This window comes from Ixodes scapularis, unplaced genomic scaffold, assembly GCF_016920785.2.
Source record: "Ixodes scapularis isolate PalLabHiFi unplaced genomic scaffold, ASM1692078v2 PGA_scaffold2__306_contigs__length_199485367, whole genome shotgun sequence".
NCBI classification, from domain to species: domain Eukaryota; kingdom Metazoa; phylum Arthropoda; class Arachnida; order Ixodida; family Ixodidae; genus Ixodes; species Ixodes scapularis.
The window spans coordinates 190817025-190841864 of record NW_024609857.1 but is presented as its reverse complement, the minus strand read 5'-3'; the positions used below and the strand labels follow the sequence as shown (position 1 = coordinate 190841864).

The 24840-nt window shown below is 47.2% G+C and overlaps 1 protein-coding gene across 1 annotated transcript in view; it reads right to left on the bottom strand.

Annotated features, from left to right (window-relative positions):
• LOC8026531 (flocculation protein FLO11) overlaps positions 1–13924 on the bottom strand; it is an 80405-nt gene extending 66481 nt beyond the window's left edge. The window contains exons 1-5 of the mRNA XM_029976671.4: positions 13846–13924; positions 10287–10414; positions 5602–5727; positions 2897–3082; positions 10–178 (exon numbers count right to left, since the gene is read on the bottom strand). Coding sequence (XP_029832531.3) covers positions 10–178; positions 2897–3082; positions 5602–5727; positions 10287–10414; positions 13846–13924 — 688 coding nt within the window. The remainder of the gene's footprint in view (positions 1–9; positions 179–2896; positions 3083–5601; positions 5728–10286; positions 10415–13845) is intronic.
• Positions 13925–24840: the final 10916 nt, after the last annotated feature.

The following is a 24840-nucleotide window of genomic DNA, read 5'->3' as shown; positions in this document are numbered from 1 at the left end:
TTGTCTTACCTGAGCTGGACTCCCCTGCACCCATCTGCAGGTCGTCCAGGTGCCTGGCCAGAGCGGACAGCCTGAGCCGGAGCAGGTCCCGGAAGACGGCCATGTCCACCGACAGGCCTCGCAGATGGTTGGCGAAGTAGCCCTCCGGCAGGACGCCTTCCACCAGGAAGATCATCATCTGTACAAAGGGGACGCGCATTGACGTCATATGGGTCGGGCAGAGTGCTCTCTAACCTCGATTAGTTTCTACGGCGCGAGGTACACGCTGATACTTCCTAGAAAACAAAACCTTTTGCACTGATCTCTCTCTACAGTACAAACGTAACGCTATGTGTCCGGACACCGCTGGCTATTGGCCGCCCCAACTGGGTTTCTCTAATGTGATAATAACATGTGTGAGGGCGAGGAAGCGAATCAACAACCGCACCACTCGTTATCGGATCGTTAGTATGACGTTATAAAAGAGAGTAAGCAAGCATTGTTATGATTATAGTGCAATTAAATGCAAAGGTTTGCATTTAACTGCATTATAATAATTACCTTAAATTGCAAGCTTCATCCTTGTTGGTGCTAGACTGGTGGCAGCTGATAAAACCCGTTTGCTCTACTGACGTCTAACCCCTGGTTAGCTCAGTTGGTATAGCGCTCCACCTGTAATGGACAGGTCCCGGATTCGATACCCGAACCAGGCGGATTTCTTCGGTCGCGCACCAGTCACCTAGCTGTGTTTGGAGGTTTATGTTTGTCCTTTGTCCCTCTTGTCCCCCTTCTCGATTATTTTCGTCAAGCTTTGTGAGTTGCTCGGTGGTGTTGGCGCCACGCTTTCAAGCAGACACACCTAGCACTCTCATCTCCAGCCTCGTGTAATGCCCACCCATTTGTACCAGATTTTCTCCGTCAGACCACAGGATGTTTATGCTGCACATTTGGTCAGGTGCGAGCCCCCAGTTCGAAAAGTCACGTTATTTTTCACCAGATCAGTGGATAGGGACATCCTTCACGCATGAAAAGCTGGCGCAGTTGTTGCTAAAAACACATCTTTATTGAATCTAATAAGAATAAAAAGAAAGGGAGAGCAATGGGTGGCTGCCCCTATTCCGGGGCTCTACCAGCCTCGAACGTTATCACTGCTCTCGCGGCCAGCAGTAGCTGTTGGCTCCCGTCCTTGCTGCGTAATGCGGCCTCCCTTCGTTCCGTCGTCGGGTTCGTGAACGGCGCTAGGCCGGGGATCTTCTCACAGGCCCACCCGACGTGATACGCACCGGTTAGTTCGGACTCGCAGTTTGGGCAGGCTGGAGACGGGTGGGGCGACGGCTACCACGTGTTGAGTCTGTCCGGCGTAGGTGGTGAAACCGTCTGGAGTCATCATATCAAGTGTTCTCCTTTTCTCTCTCGAGAGAGAATCTTGTCTGGCGGAGTTCACAGCAGAAATATTCCCGAACCACAACTGCGGTGTTACTGTCTTTTAATTACGTACCCAATGTGCTCATGTGAGTTTGTTTTTCTTTCGTCTTAGAAAATGCTTGGTTACGTCGTGTTTGGCAACCTCCTCAATGTGCACGTTACGCAGGTATGCGGAGAGCGAGTCGTCTGATTCTTGCACTGTGGTTGCGTTGACGTCAGAACGACGCCAAGTTCTGATTGGCTTTGATTGAAAAGGTAGTGGGTAGACTCCAATGCCAGACTCCGTGAGGTCTACCCAATATATTGTTTTTACAATCAGCCAATAAGAGCTCGGCGTTCTGACATCATCGCCACCGCCCCCCCCCCCCCCCCCCCCCCCCCCCCCCGTGCAAGAACCAGACGAACTTAAGCTCCGCGTACGTTCTTGACGTCACCTGGTAACTGACGTACCCTCCTAGGGTTGTGCACGCAACGACACCGAGGCAAAGTATCCTCCCCTTAATCATCGTTCTTCCCTACGTTCTCATGCGCAGAAAACAAGTTATCCGGAACACAGTACATTCGAAAGAGTCGAATGTACTGTGTTCTATGACTACAATTAGTCATAGGACATGTGTTTGACTGGATGTGTGCAATCGCGGGTTGTGTGCGCAGTCGTCTAGTTGTGGTATAAGGTATTTATCGTGAGTGCACAAGCAACTTGAGATAAGGAAACAACCAAACAGACCTATATTACTTGCGATCGTGTGTACAAAAAAGAAAAAAGAAGAAGAAGAAGAAGAAGAAGAATAACAACATTGGGACCGACACAGGAGACAGCACGACGGGTAAGTCCTCTTTGATGCCCTAAAGTTGCCGGTTTCTCTACAGCGAGGGCCATATGAATTCAGTCTACTTCAAATAAATCTCGTGAATCAGTATGTAACATCAGCGGCTCTAATTTGCCACGAAAGTATAGTTACTTGGTGAATCTGTTTCGTGACACTATAATAAAACTTCAATAAAAAGTGACTAATAAAAAGCAAACCTTTATGGTAAATGTGTACAGCGTTAATTTTTTCTAGATGAACAGCGAAACAAAGCGTCCTCGTGGGCCATTTGGGACACTTTATAAGACAAAATATAGAACGAGAACGAATTCGAAACAAGTTTCTACAGTCTCTCCTTCTTTTTTTGTCAAGTCAAACGGTTACAATTTACGTTTCTTTTCACATTAAAGCGAAAAAAAAAAAGTCTGACTTCATGTTGGCTCGTAGAAACAATTATGGTTTTTACTTGTAACTTTTAAATTACCCACGTTTGCTTTCAGACATTAAACCAAAAATATACTCATCACCCAGCTTCATCTTTGTACGAAATTGTGCTTCGCATCCTCGGACACGTGAATGTCGGAGGATGCGAAGCTGTTTTTGAGAGTTATTTAAAGTGGGTTCGATCTACTCGGCCCTCCCTGAACACCGGGTGGAGAATGTAAAGAGGCGACAAGACGTGCCTTGAGCGCGTTGCGGTCGCACCAGTCGACCACCTCGAGGACGAAGGCGGCAAGGAGGTTGAAGCCCTGGCAGTAGCCGACGGACTTGTTCCAGCGCGCGTACGCCAGCAGTACACGTTTGAGCAGCGCCTGGTTCTGCTCGGCCAGCTCCCCGCTGAACAGGCTGCAGCCCGTGCGGTGCAGGTCCTGAGAGGAGGAAGGAACGGCGACAGGGCCGTCATTGCGATGAGTCACTCACCCGCCCTCAATCTAGACGTCAACGTTTGCCTTGTCCTTCCTTTTAAAGCACGAAATGCCTTCAGATTGTAGAGCCGCCGCGAGTCAAGAAAGCGCCGGAAAAAAAGTTAACATAATTTTGGTTCCAGCAACTGAAATGCCGGCTACAGCAACACACAATCACACTGCAAAATAACCGTGACGCCACGTCACGTTAAAGGGTCACGTGACGTCACAATGTCTTGTGACGTCATGGTGTTACTTGGCGTCACAACGTCACATAACGTCACAGTCTTTAGTGAAGTGACGTGTCATTGACGTCACCGTACCACGTGACACAATGACGTTTCGCGGGGAAAGTTTCCCGCTAAATGTAGCTGAAAAGTTTTCCTGCCGCGATCCTTACACGACACACCCCGCGATCTGCTGCAAAACCTGCGCCGCCGTAAAACGACAGCTACCGCAAAGTCGGCCAGCTGCCAAGTTTAATTTCGTCAAGTCCAGCTGCGTCCTGGTATCGTGTCAGGCCACCCTTCCGCGTCGTGTGTCAAACACGCAACTCGCTCTTGCTGCGTCGCCCACATGCGTCGGGGATGCTCGTCATGGTTCCCGCGTCTCTAATGAACGTCAGCGTTCATTTTGTCCAGTCTCTCACTTGGTCCGTGTCTGTAGTCGCGCTGTTTCAAGTTGAATAGTTACCGACTCGCCTAATTATTTATTTTATTAATGAAAGCGTTCTATGCTCTCCACCTAACGCGGTGTTCGAGAAGAAATTGTGAATTGTGATGGCACAGTGTTCGGAAGGAATGAAGGTGTGAACTTGAGAGCCCGGCTTCTGGTCTCCATTATGAAGCCAGAGTTTGATTGCGTTGCAGCGATAGCACGGATGGCCAATAATCACGAGGCAGCGAACCGACAGCATTTTATTGATGGTTTTTGCCTTCATACGGCAACGAGCTCTGAGGTAGACATTATCACCTTTGGCTAATAGAGGATCGTCCATGTATTTTTCGCTTTCACGGTTTTAACCCAAATAAAACGCTGTAGAATGAACGTTTAGGTAAACACCGTTTGAACTTCCTGCAGAAAGCAAGGAGCGCAACTTAAGTCGGGGGGATCACACTGCCCCTACATAAAAAAAAAAAAAAAAAAAAAAAAAAAAAATTGGGTTGTGGGGATATTTATGCAGCGTGTTGTTGGTCTGCCATTTAAAGTTTCCACGAGTCACTCGCTGTGGATGAGCAATTTAGCGAGTACGGTACAACCGCTAGCCGGGGGTCTTTAACGTGCACCACGCAGTAGTGTTACACGACCGCACGCCGGTACGATGCTCATCCAGATCGAAACGGGCAGGAGTGGGTGCCCATACATCATACAAAAGACAGTCTGCAAACTCAAGTATCCGTAATATCCTCAGTTCGAATGCCGCGTGCCAGTTTTCTCCCTGAACTCACTGCCATGCGCCAATCGAAGCACTTATCTCGCGGTGACTCGCGCTTCAATCTGTTTGCAGACTTTCTTCTGTATAACGTACAAGCAGTGTGACCCCGGCTTTAGGGAAATTAGTATTTTCCTCTTGTTGTTTGCTTACCTAATTTGTGTAAACATACATAATTTGTAAACAAACAAGGATGTTTATTTACAATAATTTGTGAGACAACAAAAACAGATTTATTGTCACCCGTGCCCACGTTCCTTTGGGCCGAGGAAAGCAATGCACGAAAACTCCACTTTGTTATGAATCGCCAGAGAAAGTTGTCTCCAGGTATATTTTCCCAGTTGCTTTTGCTGTTCATAATATTATATCCGTTATAATGTCTTAAATCTTGAAAAGAAAATTTAACTTTATATTCTTACCTTTATTAGCGCTTCCGTCATCTTGGTTTAACCAGCCCGAAAGATTCGTCTATGTCTAAACTTTGACATATTTAGAACAAAAAACATATTTATTACCTCATCCATTCCTTCAGTCACCTACTACTTATTCGCGTTGTTCTGATGTTCGCAACTAGAAACCGGTTCTAAACTCCCCATGCATAGCTGAATAGTCACTAGTTTCAATCGGCCTATGCTGGGGCTCAAAGTTGGACAGTCGGCGAGAAAGTCGGCGAGATAGCCTACCGTCGGGGATTGACTAGCGTCAAGTTCAATAGCGGCGGTCGGCGCCGACCTCCTCGCCGGGTATCCGAGCCCCTGTTGTGGCAGGCCACGGAGTTTTAGAAGTACTCCTGTCACACGGACTGGTCATTCCCTAACAACATTTATCCGAGTCCAATTAGACAGGAAAAAAAAGAAGAAACATGGCTCCCACGATACAGACTCACATATAGACGTGTTTCACTGTATTTTTGTTTGTTCCTAGGGCTTTGTTTCGACTCCATCCCCCACCTTCGCATCCCTCCCGGTCAAAGTGAAACCAGGCAGGTTTTGTCTCGCCGTCGACACTCTCACAAAAGGGCTCTGAGGGGCGAGAGAGCGGGTGGTCTCGCCTTGACAATCTGGACGCCGAGGTTGTGGTCGTCGGGATTACAGCGCTCGTTGAAGCAGACCCTCTGCGTGGATTCCCAGTCCAGCTTGCGGCTAGCCACGTAGCGCTCGGCCAGCGTCAGCCACAGCTGCGAGACAGTCGGAGGGAAGAGAGCTCGAGTCAGTACACGAAACAAGAACAAAACTCCCAGAACTATATATATATATATTTTTTTTTTTAAACGAACAAATAGTAATGATAAATGTCGGGAGGGAAATCCTCGCTTTCATTTTGGGAAGGCTGGAGGCCTCAGCTGTATCCGGAAGGCAAGACGTCTGCTTCTTGCGCAAGAGTTGCGGTGACGTCAGAACGACGCCGAGCTCTGATTGGCTTTCATTGAAAGGATAGTGGGGAGATCTCAATGGCTAGATGCCTGGAGGTCTACCCACTCTTTTTTCAAATCAGCCATTAAGTGCTCGGCGGTCTGACATCAACCCAACTCCTGTGCAAGAAGCAGACAAACTTGTGCTCTGCACTGCCCTCCGTTTCATCTTACAGCGGACCGCAGCAGGCACTACGAGTCAGCTCAGCCGATTCAATGCTGCGGAAGTATCACGTGACTGGACGCCCAGCGCATCGCGGAGACCCTCCCGAAGATCACGAGACACTAACGAGGCATTTTGATCGGCTTTGATCGCTCCAAGCGTCTTGCGCGTTCCGTCGTATGGTCAAACAAAGCGGGGGTCTAGGAGAACTCGTCACAAGCCCAGTAGTCGCGAGGAAACTTATCATAGGCGAACTCGTCCGCTTGGCCAACTCGTCATAGGGTATCTCGTGCGAGGAACGGTTGTCATGCCGGAATACTCGTCAACCGGAGCACTAGTATTAGGCCTTCGTTTTTTTGTTATTTTTGTATATAAAGTGACGAGTAATATTTTTGCGGAAAAAATTTACTTCGGTTTCGTTATAGGATTAGTCAATATCTAAAACAGTGAGTTACCATTCACAAGTTAAGTAGCGAGCGAGATAATTGTAATGACATATGCGACACATTTCTGGAAACTTTACATCGACGAGAAATAAAGTAGAATAAGTCCATATACTCGTGATTATACATTATTTTTACGTACTGCGAAACACAAAATGCCACAGGCTTGGCTTGGAGCTTTGACCAAAAACTCGTCACATGAGTCCTCGCGCGACAAGCGACTTTTAATCTGCTCGCTCGCGCCACTGAATTTTGATAAAACTCGGAACAGTGTGTGGTTCCTTTTTTTTTTTTTTCTCTTCAAATAAATGATTAATTTAATAGCAGTCTTCGGAACTGGCCTGCCAAATCCTGAGGAAATATTTAAAGGCTAGCAAATCATGGAGCGATATCGGTCTTTATTCGACTTATGCAGATCCTACAAATGTCTCAGATAGGTAACACGAGTCACGCAATATTCCGATGCGTGCTAATTGCGTAAACTATTCTGAATACAAAAGAAACATCCGGCATCAAGTAGAACCCGATGCAGAATATCACTTGGTTTTACTAAACAAAAAAACAAAAAAAAGAAGCTAAGGGAGCAAGTGGAAAATGACCGATAAAAGAGGTTCACACTTTCACTGTAGCACACACACACACGCACACACACACACACACACACACACACACACACACACACACACACACACACACACACACACACGCACACACATATGTGAGGCAGAATAGTTTGAGAACAATGGATCGGGAAAATCTAATAAGTCAGAGATCCTACTTGCAGAGTTGCTATGCTAGGAGTTTATTGTATGTATTACGACCGTTTCACCAAGAGGCTCGGCGAAGCGACTCTTGACGAAGCCTAGCCTCTCGGCGAAACTGTCGTAATACATACAATAAACTCCTAGTATAGCAACTCCGCAAGTACGGATCTCTGACTTATATGTATATATACACACGGTGTTTCACGAAAGGTGGACAAATTCGATATTCCGAAAACTACGCCTCGCAACAAAAAGGGCTTGTGTCGTTTTCGTCAAGGGCAGGGGCCTATTCAGGAAAACTATTAAAGTCTGGGATAATTAGATTGTTAATTATTTTTGCGTTATTAACTTTTAATATTGTGTCAATTAGAAAATTGCTCAGCATCATCGCAAAACACTGAATCAATAAATTGCAGAACGATAGAAGGCAAGCGAAGTATTTTACGGCTTTCAGAAAAACAGCACAAATTTGGCGGGTTTTTAAGTTTCGGTTTGCAGTCGGAGCGCATCTCGGCCCCGGCGGCACCACGTCCCGTGGAGAGATAGTGCAACCAGACTCTGCTGCGTCGCGCGATGACCGCGCAGCAGAGACCTACGACAACAATGCAGACTTGAGTGCCAAGAAAATAACAAATGGAAGAAAATGAGAAGCGGACACACACACAGAAAAAAAAATACATTTTTGTTTTGCTTTTTGTATATTTGACCTCGCTAGGGCAAAACGTTGAGGTTTTCTTTTGTTTCTTTTCTTTTTGTCGTCAGTCCGTCACCTATAGGGGCTATTCACTGGAAGTCATATTTGTGGGTGCTGTTTAGAGCGCATGCTCGGAATGAGCTCACATTAATAGGCTGCTAAGACCGGCAACCTTGACGATGTGGAGTGCACGTTCCAAAATAACTGTGGAAGTTCGCCACCAGCACGCGCTCAGCAATCGCGCACACAGCTATGGCCGCCAGTGAATACACCCTATTGCTTTCGCGAACACTGTCTGTAAGCGAACATTGATAAGCAGAGAAAAGTACAGGAAACGAACTACGAGCTGGATGACCTTTCAAAATGCCAACAAAGTGTCCCCAATGTTGAGTGCCCTTCTGAACGCAACCTAATTCAAGAGGGTCCGAACACTGCTGTGGCTATTATGTGGGTTCTCTTCGTTATCTAATCACTCACATACGTATCCCAAGTTTGTTTATAGTAAACTCCCTCTATAGACGCTTTACACACGCGTCAAATTACAGCCGCCATTGCTGACCTTCTCTTGTCTTTCCGAGATGCCGAGCAACTGAAACGGTAATTGACGATCCTCTACAAAGGCCGATGCTTTAGAAAATGACACAGTTGAATCTAATATGGCAATAACCTGGCCTGCTATGGTAATGATGAAGTGAAATAAACGGAATAAGAGGAAACAAAAACTGAAGGTCAGTTATGGCGGCGTCCATGCACTGCTGCTGCAAAGCGTCTATAGGAAATATGAATTGTAGTTAAACGATGCGTCTAAGGTGCACCGCAGGACGTGATATTCAGCGATGTCACTATTGGCGAGGCGCTCTGACCCGTTTGTCGCCCCCCCTCCCCCCCCCCCCCCCCCACACACACACACACCTCGGTGTTTACCTAACACAAGGCCTGTGCACATGCCCACAGGCCTTGTGGGCATGTTCATGTCATATTTTTTAATAGAGCGCGGGGCACAGTGTAATGTAAAAATAAATACCAACAATTAGTGAAGTGACGTTAAGTGCCGGATCTTTCCCGAAAGCAGCCGTCAGAGGATGCGAACTTGATCCACTTGGACTTTTGTGCTGAGCTGGGCACCGTGCAAGCTGCATTCTTCATGGAGGCCGGAGGGGTAACAAAGAGCCCCTCCTCCCCCTCACCGGGGAACACGAACTCCATCCGAACGCTGACGCCGCGTTCGGTTAAGTCAGCCGAGCGCTGAGTCATTGTATTCGTTGTCCCCATCCATGTAGTTCTAAAGTTAACCGCTTGGGTGCCACGGTCTGATCCCCAATAGCTATAGCGACCTCTTTCTTCTCCCAGAAATGTTTTGTAACATCCATCAGTGATGTTGCCGTGCGAGCGCGTGGCCGAATGGTTACCTTGTGTGCGATACCGGACTCCTCTTTTATTCATTCTATCAACTAGACATTCTCGTAAGTTCGAGAACTTTGGTCTACGCTCCGAACTTTCTACGCCGAATGTTCCAGAAACCCACGCGGGTACAAAAGGTGCTCCGAGTGGCGGTCCAAAGTCAGTCTCGCTGTAGTCTCGCCCCAGCAGTCGATCCTGCTGTTTCGCCGACATGGACGCCTGCGACGCTAGCCTTTCTCTATTTTGTTTTGGGCGAAAGTTCGTCCCATTAAACGTTTAGTTTCTTCAGTTATTCGCTGCCTCATCATTTGTCATTCGTGACAATATACTGCGCCTTATAGTTGGACTGCATAAAATAACCCTACGATATATTTTTTTTTCTTTTTCTGTTTTGAGTTGTTGCGTGCTAATAAACCGTTCTGGTAACCCAGATTTGCGCTGCTGTATAATTGACGTTGTCACTGACGTCGATACAAACTACGCAATGCGGAAATATCTTCAGAAGTAATTGAATTACATCTCTAAGTATTTGTACTCTGCTCAAGATACTTTACAGTGAAAGTAACTTGAGTAGTATTTTAAATATGTTAGGAAGCAGGTATTTAGTAACTTAACTTAAATAATTTTTTTTTAGTACTTTGTATAACACTGCGGTAAACGCACCAGTTTGGGAGGCGTTCCAGGAAGCGTACTTCGGCTGGGACTTGCGAGCAGTCAGTGAGGACTTCAGTCCCAAGCCGAACGCTCAACTCGTGACCCATCCGTGGCCCTCGCTGGTCTTCGTTAGGTGACTTTAACGAATCCCGGCACTATACGGCCTCGTCATGTATAGGAGGCGCTGGCGGACGTGGGCGACATACCTTCTTTCGAAATTCCTTGGGGATGCCCTCGGGCAGCCTGGCCACCATCTTCATGGCGTCCCGCCACTGGGCGAAGCCCGTGTCCCCCGCACTGGGGTCCAGGCTGAACCGCATCCGGGTGTCCACTCCTGCGGCAGGGGCGAGACAACGCTGGTTCAGTCGGGCCACGAGGCGCGGTGGAAGCGATCAAACTAAGGGCGTACTCCGTTCAAAAATAGGGGCTGATGGCGCAGGCAAGCAAGTGACCTATGATACCGAAAAAAAAGGTGACGAGGGGACACAAAAAATAAAGCTTTGAGCTTTTCCATTCTGGTCAAGAAGGAAGACGAGCGAAGCTGTACTATGGTGGGAATTAAAGGAGCTATGCAACATTTTTTGTACTTTGCGCAAATACCGCTTAAAACGGATCCCTAACGTTAATGACCTATGAAAGACGCGTTCGTTTTTCACCCCACGCAATAGAAGTTCCAGAAAAAAATTTAAGAAAAACGAGCAGCGTTCACCCCTCAACTCGCAGCCAGAACAAGCGGCCACGTGATCTGGAGCCGAAAAAAAATTGTGTTGTGTGTATGTTTCTACAGCCTAGAACTTGGTCTGCCTCACAGGGGCGACGAGTCTCCCAGCTGTGGATGAGCAATTTAGCCAGTGCCGTACAACCGCTAGCCTGGGGTCTTTAACGTGCACCACGCAGAAGTGATACACGACCGCACGCCGGTACGATGCTCATCCAGATCGAAACGGGCAGGGGATCTGGAGCCGATTATATGATCATAGCCACGCGCTGGGGTTGGCAAAGCGCAGGACACGCGCTGAGTTCCAGACATTGTTATGGCTCGGCTGTTGTCGTCGTTGCAGCGATTGGACACGGGTCACTATCCGAATGCTTCTCGAGCTAGCAATTGTCACGAGCCCAAGTCGAGTGCCCACGCAATGCTCGGGTCCAATCTATGAACCGCATTCAAATATCGTCACTTGGGTGTACTTCGATCCCCACGTTGCGTCATCAAATTTTGCAAAGGAGAGATTGAATGAAAATGATCGCTTTTGTCCTTGAAATTACACCGCAACAAAGGAGTTTCTTGGCCAGCGGAGTTGCGTGTGAGTATCCTTAAGTCCCAGGTGTGCCAGTAAGCTCGTGTATAGTGAAAAACATTCCAACTGAATATCGTTGCACAGCTCCTTTAAGTAATGGCCGGCCGCAAGTCGGCAAGCCAGAGTGGAAAGGCTCGAAAGGTTGCCGTCATCTATGAGCGATGGCGGTAGCTGTCCAGAATTTTGTGCCATCATTTGTTTGCTGACGGATACAATCCTGGGGAAACTAGCCCTTAACAGCTCCGCTGTAAAATAGGACAAACACAACGCCGTCTCTAGCGGTGTTGTATTTGTCCCCCCCCCCCCCCCCCCCTTTTTTTTTTTGTGTCCCAAATGAGACACGGTGTTGTGTTTGTCCTGTTTCTTGTGACTCCTCGTCTCCGGGGTCTTTCCCGCAGACACTGTCTCAGGCCTTCCTTGCACGACGGTCACATTGGTAATGCAAAGACCGTCTAAGACGTGTTCTAGGTACGTAGAAACCAAAGATGCTTCGAACATGTTTGAGGTATCCGCAGGTAATTTGCCTTTTGTATGACGAACGAGAGGTGCGACTGCGGCCTCGGAAGTGCGCCAACTAGTCACCGTCAGATTAGCGTGCCACGGCATCGAATCGCTCCGCGGACCAACCCGGAAAGGAGCAACGGCGAGTTGTTTGACTTCAGCGCGACGTGCGCCTCGTAGCGATTTGCGCAACGCGGAGGAACGGTGACCGGCGGTGTAAGAAGGGCGTGCGACGAGCTTCTGACGTATTCTTCACTCGCATCCAACTATAAAAACGTGTCTGCATGGCCCCTGAACACAAAAGTCCACCGGCGAATTTTTCGCGTAGAAATACTCAAAATTACGAAGGTTGAATGACGAATAAATAGTTTTATACAATCACGTACGGAAGTAATTGATTATGGACCACTTCGATTATTCGTAATAAAAATTGTGTCAGTCTCAGATTATATCCTTTTAGTGTAATTTAAACGGCAGTATAAGTCGTAGCGGGGATTTTCGTTTTAGTTACCACTATTTGTTCACAATCGACGCGAAATATTCCCTAAACATCATTACAGAAAAACAGTCGAAAGCAATTTCGCTATAAAAACCTAACGTCTTAATTACTATTCGGCTTTCAGTCGTGTTCCTTTGTCGGACGGAAATTCCACATAATTAATTTATTTACGTAAAGGTGTGTGTCACAAAAAGCGGCCTGATCTACCAAAGAGAAAATCAGACAACGGTTATTGCGACACGGCGCCACGTCGACTGACTTTTCGGGCGGGCGCTGTGTATATGATTCAACAGATGGAAAAAAAAATTAGTAACATTCCGCAAAAAGGCGGACTTTCTTTACTATACGGTTCTTGAGGCGAATACAAGTACAGATAACAAGACCGTAGTGCAGGATTTCTGGCGTCAACTACCGCAGGCCAACACGGGGCGCTGACTGGCTACGAGTGCGACGTCAGCGCTCGGCTGGGACTTGTGCCCAATCGCCGAGGACCCGAGTTCCAGCCGAACGCTGACGCGACACTCGAGTCCAATGAGCGCACCGCGTTGGCCTCCGGTGATTGACGTCAGAGATCCCGCGATGCGGGACCTCTGACGTCAACAAAACAACAACAATCCGAGCTTAAATATATTTACGCGCACTTAGGATTGAAGAAGACGCGTCGCAATGTTTGGTGAAATTAATGATAGGAACGTTTCGCAAACCGTAACCGTGGCTACGTTTACATGAATGCGATGGTAGCGCATCGATCGAAACAGGGACCAGTAGTACGCAGCCAGTCTTCCTGCTTCTTCCCACTCATCTGTTACCGTTCAAAATAGACAAATCTGGATTTGATGCGCTACGGTCGCATTCATGCAAACGCAGACCGTGTTCCGCGTTCCGCACTACTGGAGCCTTTGAAGCATGCTTTTAAGCGCGCGCCACGCGGCCATGGTATCGCAGCGGGCGCGCGTTTGAAAAGCATGCTTCAAAGGCTCCAATAGCGCGGCACGCGAAACACGGTAACGGTTCGCTAAAAGTCCCTATTAACGAGATAAAATGAAGCTTCACGTTTCGTATAAAATCTGACTGCAAGGGCGTCCACAAAGTATGTATAATAATAATAATAATAAAAAAAGCTTATGCAACATTGTTTGAGGAATGCTTCATTTTCAATTAAATCCGGACTTTAATCTTTACAAGTCGAGAATCTGCGTATTGCGCCAACGCCCTTTTCACCCATCGTGAAAACAAGTTTAGCTACTGAAGTGTTTTGTAATCATTTCGTGGAGAAATGATCGTGAAAATTCAGGGACATCTGTTGCGAGAACAGATGTTGTAAAGCATCGGTTCCCTAGCACTTTTTTTTTTCCATCCACTTCTTTTCTCAAACTGTCAGTGACAAAGCGGCCTTCCGCCCTGCAATGCATCCTACGAACGCTCTGTCACGCTCGATTTAACATTAAAATTTGTTTTCGCACTCACTTGGCTTATTCCGTCTGTGCACGTCACTGACTACTTCCGAAACGCAGCGCACATTTACGATCTTATCGGCCAATGCCATCATCTCATTGGCTGCAGATAATAATGTGCATGCTTAAGCCTCGCTATTCCCTGCGTTTCTTTAAACGATCAGTGACAATTACCTATAAAATTTGCGAGATTGTCGATGAATTCTTTATTGTCTGCATGGTCACTGGTCGCGTTCGAAAATCTGATCAGGGACGAGACCTCGTAGTCGGCGGGCCACTCTATTACTTTCAACAGAAATAATGCAGTGCCCAAAACAGCAATACACACACACACACACACGCACACGCACACACACACGCACGCACCCACGCACACGCACACGCACACACATGCACACACATACACACACAGGTGCGTGTGCGTGTGTGTTGCAATGTTCGCGCGTGCGCAATTCTGTGCCCTCATTTATTAGTCGCTGTCTCACACCAATTTGTGAGATTATATACAAAGTAGGGAGCCTGCATGTGCGCTTTGCTAGGGTGATGCCACCCTTTGTGATACCACTCGCCGACAAACTAGCAGCCATTTTGGTTCTCGGCGATAATCCGTGGGGCTTATAACCCTCCCGGAAACAAGCACCTTATCTCACAAGTTCGGAGCAGCGTTGTGGAACCTACGGAGGGAGGATTAGCCTTTTCCCCCTCAAATGGGAAGACCGTTGGACACAAAGGCCACTTTCCGGCGCACGGGGAAACAGTGAGAGGAACAAAATGGCGGTGGAAGAGGGTGTGGGAAAGGGAAGCGGGCAGTTGGCATCACTCTATGCGAAGCGCACATGAAGGCACCCTAATACAGGGTATTCCACGTAACTTGAGCCAAGGTTTAAAAACATTTTGGTGCATTTTAGATAGGCGAAACCAAATGAATATGTTTGTCCATTGTTTGTAGCAAGTCATGCTATTTATTGTATTTGCCCAATGAACTAATTAATTGGGAATAATTAATTAACTTTTGATGTACTCAATTTGGAGAAGAAGTTCCAATGAAAAAGTTGTAGAGCGTCCTCGGAAACATCCAATTCAATGGTTTTTGTCACGAAAGCTTAACACCTTTTTTTATTAACCTCAAAAACATGTTGCGAATTATTAAAAAAAACACACACAGATGTGATTGCGCATGTGCATCTTGTACTGCAGCGCTCTCAGCCGTGGCTTCAATAAACTAGGCCTGCATGCTCAATAGAACACTGTTGACTAGACGCTGCTGACATGTTCGCGCTTTTTATTTTTTATTTTTTTTATAATTTAGGCACTTTTTTAAAGCCCGGAAAAACGAACCGCGTTAGAGGTTTCTTTATAAAAACTTGATAAAAACCACTGGGTTGGACGTTTCTGAGGACGCTGTACAACTTTATTATAAAAACTTTTGCTCTGAATTAAATATTACAGAGAGTGAGAGAGAATAAACTTTATTCAAATTATAAAAATATAAAAGAAATATTTCAGAAGTTAATTAATTAATCTTAATTAATTAGTGAACTGGGCGAAATACAAAACAAATAGCCTGACTTGCTCCAAACAATGAACAAATTTATTCGCTTGGCTTCGTGTTCCTAGAGTGCAGCAAAATATTTGTAAACCTTGGCTCAAGTTACGTGGATATATATATATATATATATATATATATATATATATATAGACCATTCCATTTAGAGCTCTCAGCGCGGCGCCATATTGTTCGACCGCAGCGCCCTCTCCAGACATCCGGGAAGCTCAGCAGGTTCGGCGTGGTAAAACGAGAGAGAGGGCACGCGCCCGACTCCGCTAGCAGACGACAGACCGGGAGGTTGCCGTTCTCCGTTTTTGGGCTGTACGGGCGGGCTCTACCGAACATCAAACTCTCGCACGTGGCTGACGTTATGAAGTGGTTCGCGTTCTTAGAATATTTTTGGCAACTCCAAAATCATCCTATAGCGTCCTGTTGTTTTATTTTAGTAAATGATCAACTAGCGTATCTTTGTTCCGTTACTTCAATAGCAGGGGAGTCAGCCGGCAGTACTGCCCTCAACCACTGTGTCTTTTGCGTCAAAAGAGCACGTTTTTATTTTTTATTCTAGACTTCCAGTCATTGTCGCTAAAAGCCTACACCCCCCCCCCCCCCCCCCCCCCCCCCCTAGTACGACCTTTCTACAGTAAAAAAGCTACAGGAACCGGATTTACTTTTCGCGGGAGACCGGCCCCTCGGACACAGTTTTCCCATTTCTTTTCTTTATTTGCACGCAGGTAACAGCGCAATTGTACCCGGCTAGTCTTTTTCTCGAGCATAGCATTACACGATAACTTGCATATAAAAATTCGCTCATCTGCACTTGAAATTTTCAAAATGATGCGATTTTAAGCCGAGTTTCAGCACCAGCCGGATGTTAGGTACAGCCCACTCGGCGAAGCAGACGACCCTCGGGGTGAAAGGGAGAGGGCATTTTTTTCTCTCTCCGCTCTTCCTAGTGGAACGGTCTGAAAAAATTGGTGTCAGACTGTGACCAATCAATGACGACACAAAATTGCGCACGCTCCTACTCGTAAATTAATACTCTTGCCGGGTGTTTTGCGCCAACACTTACTTCTGAACATTTGGCGAGAAAGTCGGCGGTCTTGCCGACTTTCTCGCCAAATGTTCAGAACCGCCGACTTTCTCTCAAGTGCCCAACGTAGGGCCCCCTAACGGAATTCCAGGAATCGCCTTCCTGAACGCGGCTCACCCTTAAGCTGAGATTAGAAGCTCCGCCTTCAGCGCGAGCTTGCTGTCTTCCGCAGTGCTTTGGTTGCGCGTGCCTGCGCGTCCACTTGTGTTAGCAAGGGCAGAAAGCTCGCGCTGAAGGCTGAGCTTCCACTCTCAGCTTGACGGTGAACGGAGCATAGGGCGCGTATCTTGGAACGCTGTTCTGGTTCGGTGTTCTGCCGCAACACTGCACACGAACGGCAGGGCATGTTTGAGTGCACCGCGTAAAAGTGTTAACGCAAAAATGCAATCGCCGGTTTTTTTTTTTTTTTTTTAATGCGAAAGCATTAGTTATTCTACAGAGCGAAGCCGGCAGTGTAACCGCAAAAAAAAAAAAAAAAAAAAAAAACCCGACGAAAATGCTAATTTTTTGATTGGCTGAGCAAAACGTCTCCTAGATAGCCATTGGCGGCCGCTTCACAACAGCGCAAGCTCGACCACCGGCCGCAACCTCGGCAGTATACACCGCAGACAAAGTAAGGGAGTTGCAGAACGGCATTCACGCTTTCGCATTGACAACTCATAAGAAGTCCTTAGCTGTCCTCGAAATTTTCTATCCTGTTTCTTTTTCTTTCTAAATATCAAAACGATATCACGAAACCCACCGGTGTAGTGAAAATAGTTCTGTCGGGCATCAACCTAAGTGACAAACTGTGTAGTAAGTAATCCTCAATAGCTTGTACGAACGCCCAACCCGAACGAGCACCTATTTTCCGTTCCCGTTAACTGGGTCAGACGGTGTACATGTCTGCCCTCACTGCATCAGAGTACAGCGTCGGGTCGCCCTGATGGATATTGAAGCACGCCCGCATCATCTCGGCGACATGAAAGAGAATAAAAAGGGTTCGTCAATACGGAAGAGCTATTCAGATCTTCTATCCAATTTAGGAGGCGTAAGTGCTTATCCGGATGAATATCGAATCTGCTCCAATTGCCTCCAGACTGTTTACGAGCAAGGCGCGCGCGCACACGCATGTTTTTCCTAGACGGCGCGCGTATTCACAAAATGAACCATAGCACGAGACGAAACACTGAGAGCATAGTTTGCGTACTTTTTTAACGAACAACCAGTGTTGTAAGACTTATCGAAAAAAAAGTGAAGAAATACGTTACTCGTTACTTTGAAAATAAATGGACGCGTTACCGACATACGTTACCTCAGAATAAAATGTTCGCGTTACCGTTACCGATAAACAGTAACGAGAGTTACTTTTGCGTTACTTTTTATAAAATTACTGACAGTTACCGTGATTTTTTTTTTCCGACGGCGTTTTTTGACATTGGGACAGATGGCATGGATGTTGGAGTTTTTGTACGATGGGAATTCTTGCGAAACGACAGGCAAATTTTTGAAGGTGTGTGAAATGAGTGAAGTAATTAATGACTTGGCACCTATAGTTCGTTTCTGCTTAAGTCTAGACGCAATCGACGCTACGAGCTAATGGTACCAATCAAACAGCGTAAAAAACGCAAGTAACTGGGCTCTTTTTGGTTATGGTTGGTTCAGCGATGATAGAACTCACCCAGAAACATGACGAACACCATGATGATGCCCTTTTGACGCTGTCTGATTAGTGCCACCAGCTTTATAGCGTCGGCTGCGTCTGGACTTAGCGGGATATGAAATGATATCCTGTTGGGATGTTCATGACTTAACAGAGGCGTACTCATTCAGAAGCTTTTTTGTCGCGGTGAAATTGCGAGCATAAAAGGGCACTGTTTCTTTCAGTGTTGCCTTCGCAAAGGTCGATGACGTCATTGTGGGAACGCGAAACCACCCGCCTGACGACAGTCGAACGCGGCTCATGGACTGGACTCGTGAGCACTCGACTTCGGCTCGTAGCAATCAATGCCGAGGCGGACACTCGGGTAACGGCTCGTCTCCAACCACTGCGGTGATTGGAATAGCCGAACTCTAACAATGCCTGGAGCTCCAGCACGCGTTTTCTACTTTTTTCAACTCCGGCGCGTGGGTGTGATTAACGTTGGCGGCATAGGATAGGCACCGGTCCATGCGGCCGCTTGTTTTGGCTTCGAGTTGAGGGAATGAACGATGCTCATATTTCTCGAATTTCTTTGGCGACTGCCATTATCTAGAAAGAAAAAAATTAAGGTCAGTTTATTCAGTTATTAATGTCAGGGAGTGATTCTAAGTAGTATTAAGCGAAAGTAGAAAAATCGTGCTCATAGCTTATTGAAAGTGTACCAGGTATAGAAAAAAAAATGTAAGTGTACTTTTTGCGAGGTCTTGGGAAGAATTAACGTAACTACGTTACTCTCAACCAGAATTGAGCAACGTAAGTACGTCACTCGTTACTTTTTGAAAAAAGTAACGAGTACGTTGCTACGTTACGGGAAAAAGTTACGCTTTACCGGTAACGCCGTTACTATTACCGCGTTACCGATAACGCGTGACTAGTAACGGCGTTAGAAATAACGCGTTACCGCCACTCTGCGAATCACAGCCTAATCCCAGCAATTTGTCCGGCCGTCTGTGAATTTTCCCACTAAATTTAGCGGGAAAATTGACGTCACGTGATTTCAGGATATCACCTGACGCCACGGTCTGACAGCATGATATGGCGTCGCGAGACCACGTCACATGACATCATAGTCCCTACTTTACGTATTAGGACCAGAGGTCGGCATTTTAGGTCGCCCTCACTCACCCTCACCCTCACAGCCACACTCACCTAAGCCCCTCACTCACCCTCACCCTCACAGCTACACTCACCTTCAGCCCCTCACTCACCCTCACAGTCACACTCACCTTCAGACCTTCACTCACCCTCACCGAACCTCACGGCCCTCACGCACTCACCGCCCTCGCGGCCCTCACGCCCCTCACGGCCCTCACCGCCCTCACGGCCCTCAAGCCCCTCACTCACTCATGGCCCTCACGCCACTCACCGCCCTCACGGCCCTCACCGCCCTCACGGCCCTCTGGGCCCTCACGGCCCTCACGGCCCTCACGGCCCTCACCGCCCTCACGGCCCTCACGGCCCTCACGGCCCTCACCGCCCTCACGGCCCTCACGGCCCTCACGCCACTCACCGCCTTCACGCCACTCACCACCCTCACGCCACTCACCGCCCTCACGCGCCTCACCGCCCTCGCGACCCTCACACCCCTCGCGGCCCTCACACCCCTCACGCCCCTCACGCACTGATGGCCCTCACGCCACTCAGGCCAGCTTCAGGTGGGGCAATTTCGCCCAGAAACTTTACGTCGCAACACCAGCAACACGGGCCGCCCGCGATCACACGCAGCAACCAATTGCTGCAATTTGCCATCGTCATCATAAAATTTAATTTTTCTTGCACTATTTAGACACAATTACGCGTTACAAACGTGTTTTTATGCATTTAAATCTCGTTAAGAATACAAATGCACCTTTCTGAAACAGTTTATTTCCAAAAAAGACGATCGATTTCAAACCACAACGAAGTCTTTCGGTGTCATCATCACCGGCACGAGGTATCACGTGAAAATTTTGCGTCCCCGATTGGATGCAGCCGCTTCAAACGCGTTCGAATTGCTCCGAGTTGCCTGCTTATTTCGAGCCGGACCCGATCTCAGCAATTCGTGTCGATTTAGGGAAAGCTAGAGAACAACCCGCCATTACCACCAAAATTGCTGAGAAAGATGCTCGATCTGAAGGGGGCCTCACGCACTCATGGCCCTCACACCACCTCATGTACTCACCGCCCTCACGGCACTCACGGCCCTCACGCCTCTCATGCCACTCACTGCCCTCACGCACTCATGGCCCTCACACCCCTCACGCACTCACCGCCCTCACACCACTCACGCACTCATGGCCCTCACGCCACTCACCGCCCTCACGCCCCTCACGCACTCATGGCCCTCATACCTCTCACCGCCCTCACTGCCCTCATGGCCCTCACGGCCCTCACGGCCCTCACGGCCCTCACCGCCCTCACCGCCCTCACGGCCCTCACCGCCCTCACAGCCCTCACAGCCCTCACAGCCCTCACAGCCCTCACAGCCCTCACTCAGCCTCACACTCATGAATTTTCCTGGTTCAGATACTCACTCACTCTCACCTCACCTGTAAAGATGAGGGTGAGTGAGGGTGAGTGAGGGCCCTCGTGAGTGAGGTTTGCCGAGGTATGATTAGGACGGACTCTTCGAATCCATGGTATAATAAAGCGCTCCGGTCATTGTGCAATAGAAAAAAAAAACGACTGTTTGCAAAGGCAAAACGAACTAACTTATCTGTTGCCTGGGACGCTTATTACACTACGCTCAAAAACTATACCAAAACCATTAAGCTATCTAAAATTTAATTTTTTTTCCCAGGACTTGCTTGCAATCTTGCAAAATATTCCAAAAAAATTCTGGAAGCTTATGTCACCTAAAAGTGGCCACGTAAATATCAATCTGAAGGATACTGCTGGAGAGCCTGTACCGGAGAGGGAGTGCCCTGTAGTGCTTAACGATTACTTTTCTTCTGTGTTCACCACTGAATCCCCACGTTCCAACTGTCCCTGAAGAGCGTTATGATCATATGTCGTTGATTACTGTTAGCTCATCCGGTATTGTTAAGCAAATAGAAAAACTACCGCTCACTTCCTCAGCAGGCCCAGACAATATTAATGCAAAGATCTTAAAAAATACAGCCAACCTTTCCGGTGAAATTCTCAGTCTCATCTTTAATCAATCTTTTTCCGAGAGTTGTCTGCCTTCCGACTGGAAGATTGGGAGGATCGCCCCAGTCCACAAACAGGGAACTCGATCTTTCGCCTCGAACTATCGTCCCATCTCTCTACCCTGCATTGCGTCAAAACTTTTTGAGCACATCTTGTATTCTAACATCATGACTCACCTAACGTCAAATAATTTTTTCTTCAGGCACCAGCACGGTTTTCGTAGGGGGCTCTCCTGCGAGACCCAACTATGTGAATTTGTTCATGAACTGGAGACTAACCTAGAACGCCATATACAAACCGACGCCATAATTCTCGACTTTTCGAAGGCATTTGACCGCGTTCCCCATCAACGTCTGCTTTCTAAACTATCATCCCCAAACTTAGATCCCCTTGCATATTCACGGATTAGCAGCTTTCTCGCGTCTCGTATGCAATACACGGCTGTTAACGAGCATGAATCAAAGCTAACAAACGTCACTTCAGGTGTACCTCAGGGTTCCGTCCTTGGCCCACTGCTTTTTCTCATTTTTATTAACGACCTCCCACATGACATCTCCTGCAAAATACGACTTTTCGCCGATTATTGCGTCATCTATAACACCATCTCAACAGACACTGATAATCTTTTGCTTCAAAATGATCTAAAAAAAATCAACGACTGGTGCGGAAAATGGCTCATGTCGCTTAACAAATCTAAGTGTAAGCTAATCCATTTTACCCGCAAGAAAACTCAATTACCCTTCCATTATACCCTGGACAAAGACGTGATCGAATCAGTTTCAATGTATAAATATCTTGGCCTTAGACTAACGCCTGACCTCTCATGGAAACCTCACATCGAAGCCGTTTCTGCAGGGGCTTCCCAGACCCTCAGATTCATCAAACGTAGCCTGCGAGACGCCCCTCCCCAAGTCCGAAAGTTGGCACATGAAACTTATGTAAGGCCAAAATTAGAATAAGCATCTGCAATCTCGAGTCCTCATCAAGTCTATCTAATCAATCACCTGGAGTCAGTACAAAACCGAGCCGCCCGATTTATCTTATCATCGTATGACCACTTCACCAGTGTCTCTTCTCTAAAAAGTCAACTCGGGCTTATACCCTTACTCGTTCGAAGGAAACTCTCCCGTTTATGCCTTCTTCATAAAATTTATTATCAGTGCCCAGAACTAAAGAACGCCCTGCTCTCACCCCCCGATAGAATATCCTCCCGCCTAAATGACTCGTGTGCAATAAAACGTATTTCTGGTAAAACTAACTCATTCAACGAATCATTCCTCCCATATGCCATCACACAGTGGAACCAGTTGCCATCCTCCATCGTCAGCACCTCTGATGGAACAGTGTTTTACGACAATCTACTAGACCATTATGTATAATTTGAATTTATCATGTTCTTGTTTATAGTTACTGTTATTATTCTACTACTGCGTCTGCTATTGCATTCTTCGTTCTACTGCCCTCCCCTTATGTAATGCCCTAACCGGGCCCTTAAGGTGAAAATAAATGAAATAAATTAAATGAATGGTATCACGGAAAAAATATAAAAAAAACTATAAAAACTTCAAAGCAATTTGAAACCGCGATGGAAAATTTTCGACTAACTCTAGAGGGAAAATTGATGTCACTACCTGATACCGACACGGTAAGGTCCATTTGCCCGCTAAGTTTAAATGAAAAATTAATAAACAATGTGTTCTTCATTTTCTTAACGCCCATTTAATGTCTTTTAAACTAAACTAAATAAACTGTCGCTCCTTTATATCATTTTCCTTTTTCTTTACGAGCCCTACGCTGGATTTTAGACTTGCGAGACGGCTATGGCCGGTACAGCAGGGTAGACTCCAGTTCTCTGACTAAGGACTACCTCTCTGTTTTGTCCCATGCTAGGATTTTTTTCTAGATTATTCGAGACGATTGGCAACAAGCAGACATTGCGGAAAAGCACACGCGGGGGCCTCCTTGCTTCGAAACATCGGGAAAGCTCATTTCGAGAAAACAACTCTCAAAGCCGAGACCTAGTAACTGTGCACACAAAGCTATAGAGCCAACGGACAGGTTTCTGGACAAAGCCCTTGAGACGAAACACACGGTTTTCCGACTGCAAGACTGGACTCGAGCGCGTAAATAATATGTAGGTTCACGCTGCAGTGCTCCCGCCGGTGTTGAGAGAACTCGTCTTCTGCGCGGGTTTGAATTATTCACCCCCTGAAGGGCCAAACTCTTCGTACGAGCAGGCACATCGCGAAGTCATTGCGACAATCGGAGAGAGAAGAATACAACGGCGACACAAAGGAGGTGCATTGCGCGAAAAGGACCGCTAAGCCTTCTTCGGCCTTCCTTGGGACTCGATGAAGCATGGAAGGGTAACGAAACGAAACACTAATCAATTTAATGACAAATGGGTGGAACGCGCCCTGCGGAACGGGCTCGCTTTGCTTTTAATGTCACCATGACGGTGACAGTAAACGTTATGCTAACTTTTTGCCACAAAGTACGGGCGCTCTAAACAGACGCTTTCAACATGCCGAAGCGTGGGCGTATAGTCCGTGGGCGAGCTACGCTGACACGGTGAGTACGAGCGTGAAGACGAAAGAAACGAAGGCGGGCAGTGTTTGCGTAAACGTTAGCTTTTGTATTTTTGCGTAGAAACTGGATTAGTAGCTCGCGAGAGAGGGAGCACTTCTTGGTATAGTTGCGCAAGAACACAGGGTGACACGCAGTACATGGGAGGCGAAAGGGATCAAGCGATTTCGCTGTGGCTGTCCATTTAAGGAAGCACACTTGGCATAAAACCTTCCGACGGACGGGTCTTTCGAAGGATAAGGAGAGCTAAGCGATTGATCCCTCTGTGCTGTTTTTTTTTTTTTTTTTTTTCTATTTTTTTACGAGTGAACGAATCCACTGTGTCCGGGCATGATAATGTCTGGACGGAGGAACTGACCTCCTGACATCGAAACCATTCTCAGCATATGGTTAGTGGTGTTTTCGCAGATATGCTGGTCAGTTCGGTCAAGTCATACTGCCACTCGAAAACCCGAGTCGCTTTTACGAGTGCAGTATTTAAACGTCGCAAGGTTTCAATACTAATCCAATTCCTAGGCTGGCGGTCGAACTGCGCAGGCAAAATTTCTTATCGTCAGCGTTAGCCAATGCTGCCATTGTATGGCAGATAAAGGTCACGCTGTCTAAACGTCTGTAAGCCTAATCTGCCCGATTCGTCATGTGCATTCTGCAGCATGCGATGTTTGCTGGAGATACGATTGTCCACTGGCAGATGCGAGTTCACTTCGTTCAGTAGCAAAAAACTCCGTGAGCCCCGCCACAATGTACGCCCTCGCTCGTTCCATTGGCTAATCTCTTCTTGTTTGAATATATTTGCTTTAAAACATTTTGACCTTTTTTAAGCAGCTATTGCACGCATACTGCTCTACAAAGCGCACGGAAAGAAAGAGAAAGAAAGAAAAAGCGAGAGAGAAAGAGAGAGAGAGAGAGACGGGAGGTAGAGAGAAAGGGAGATATCTGGTGGAAAGTTAAACAGGATACCCCGAATGCT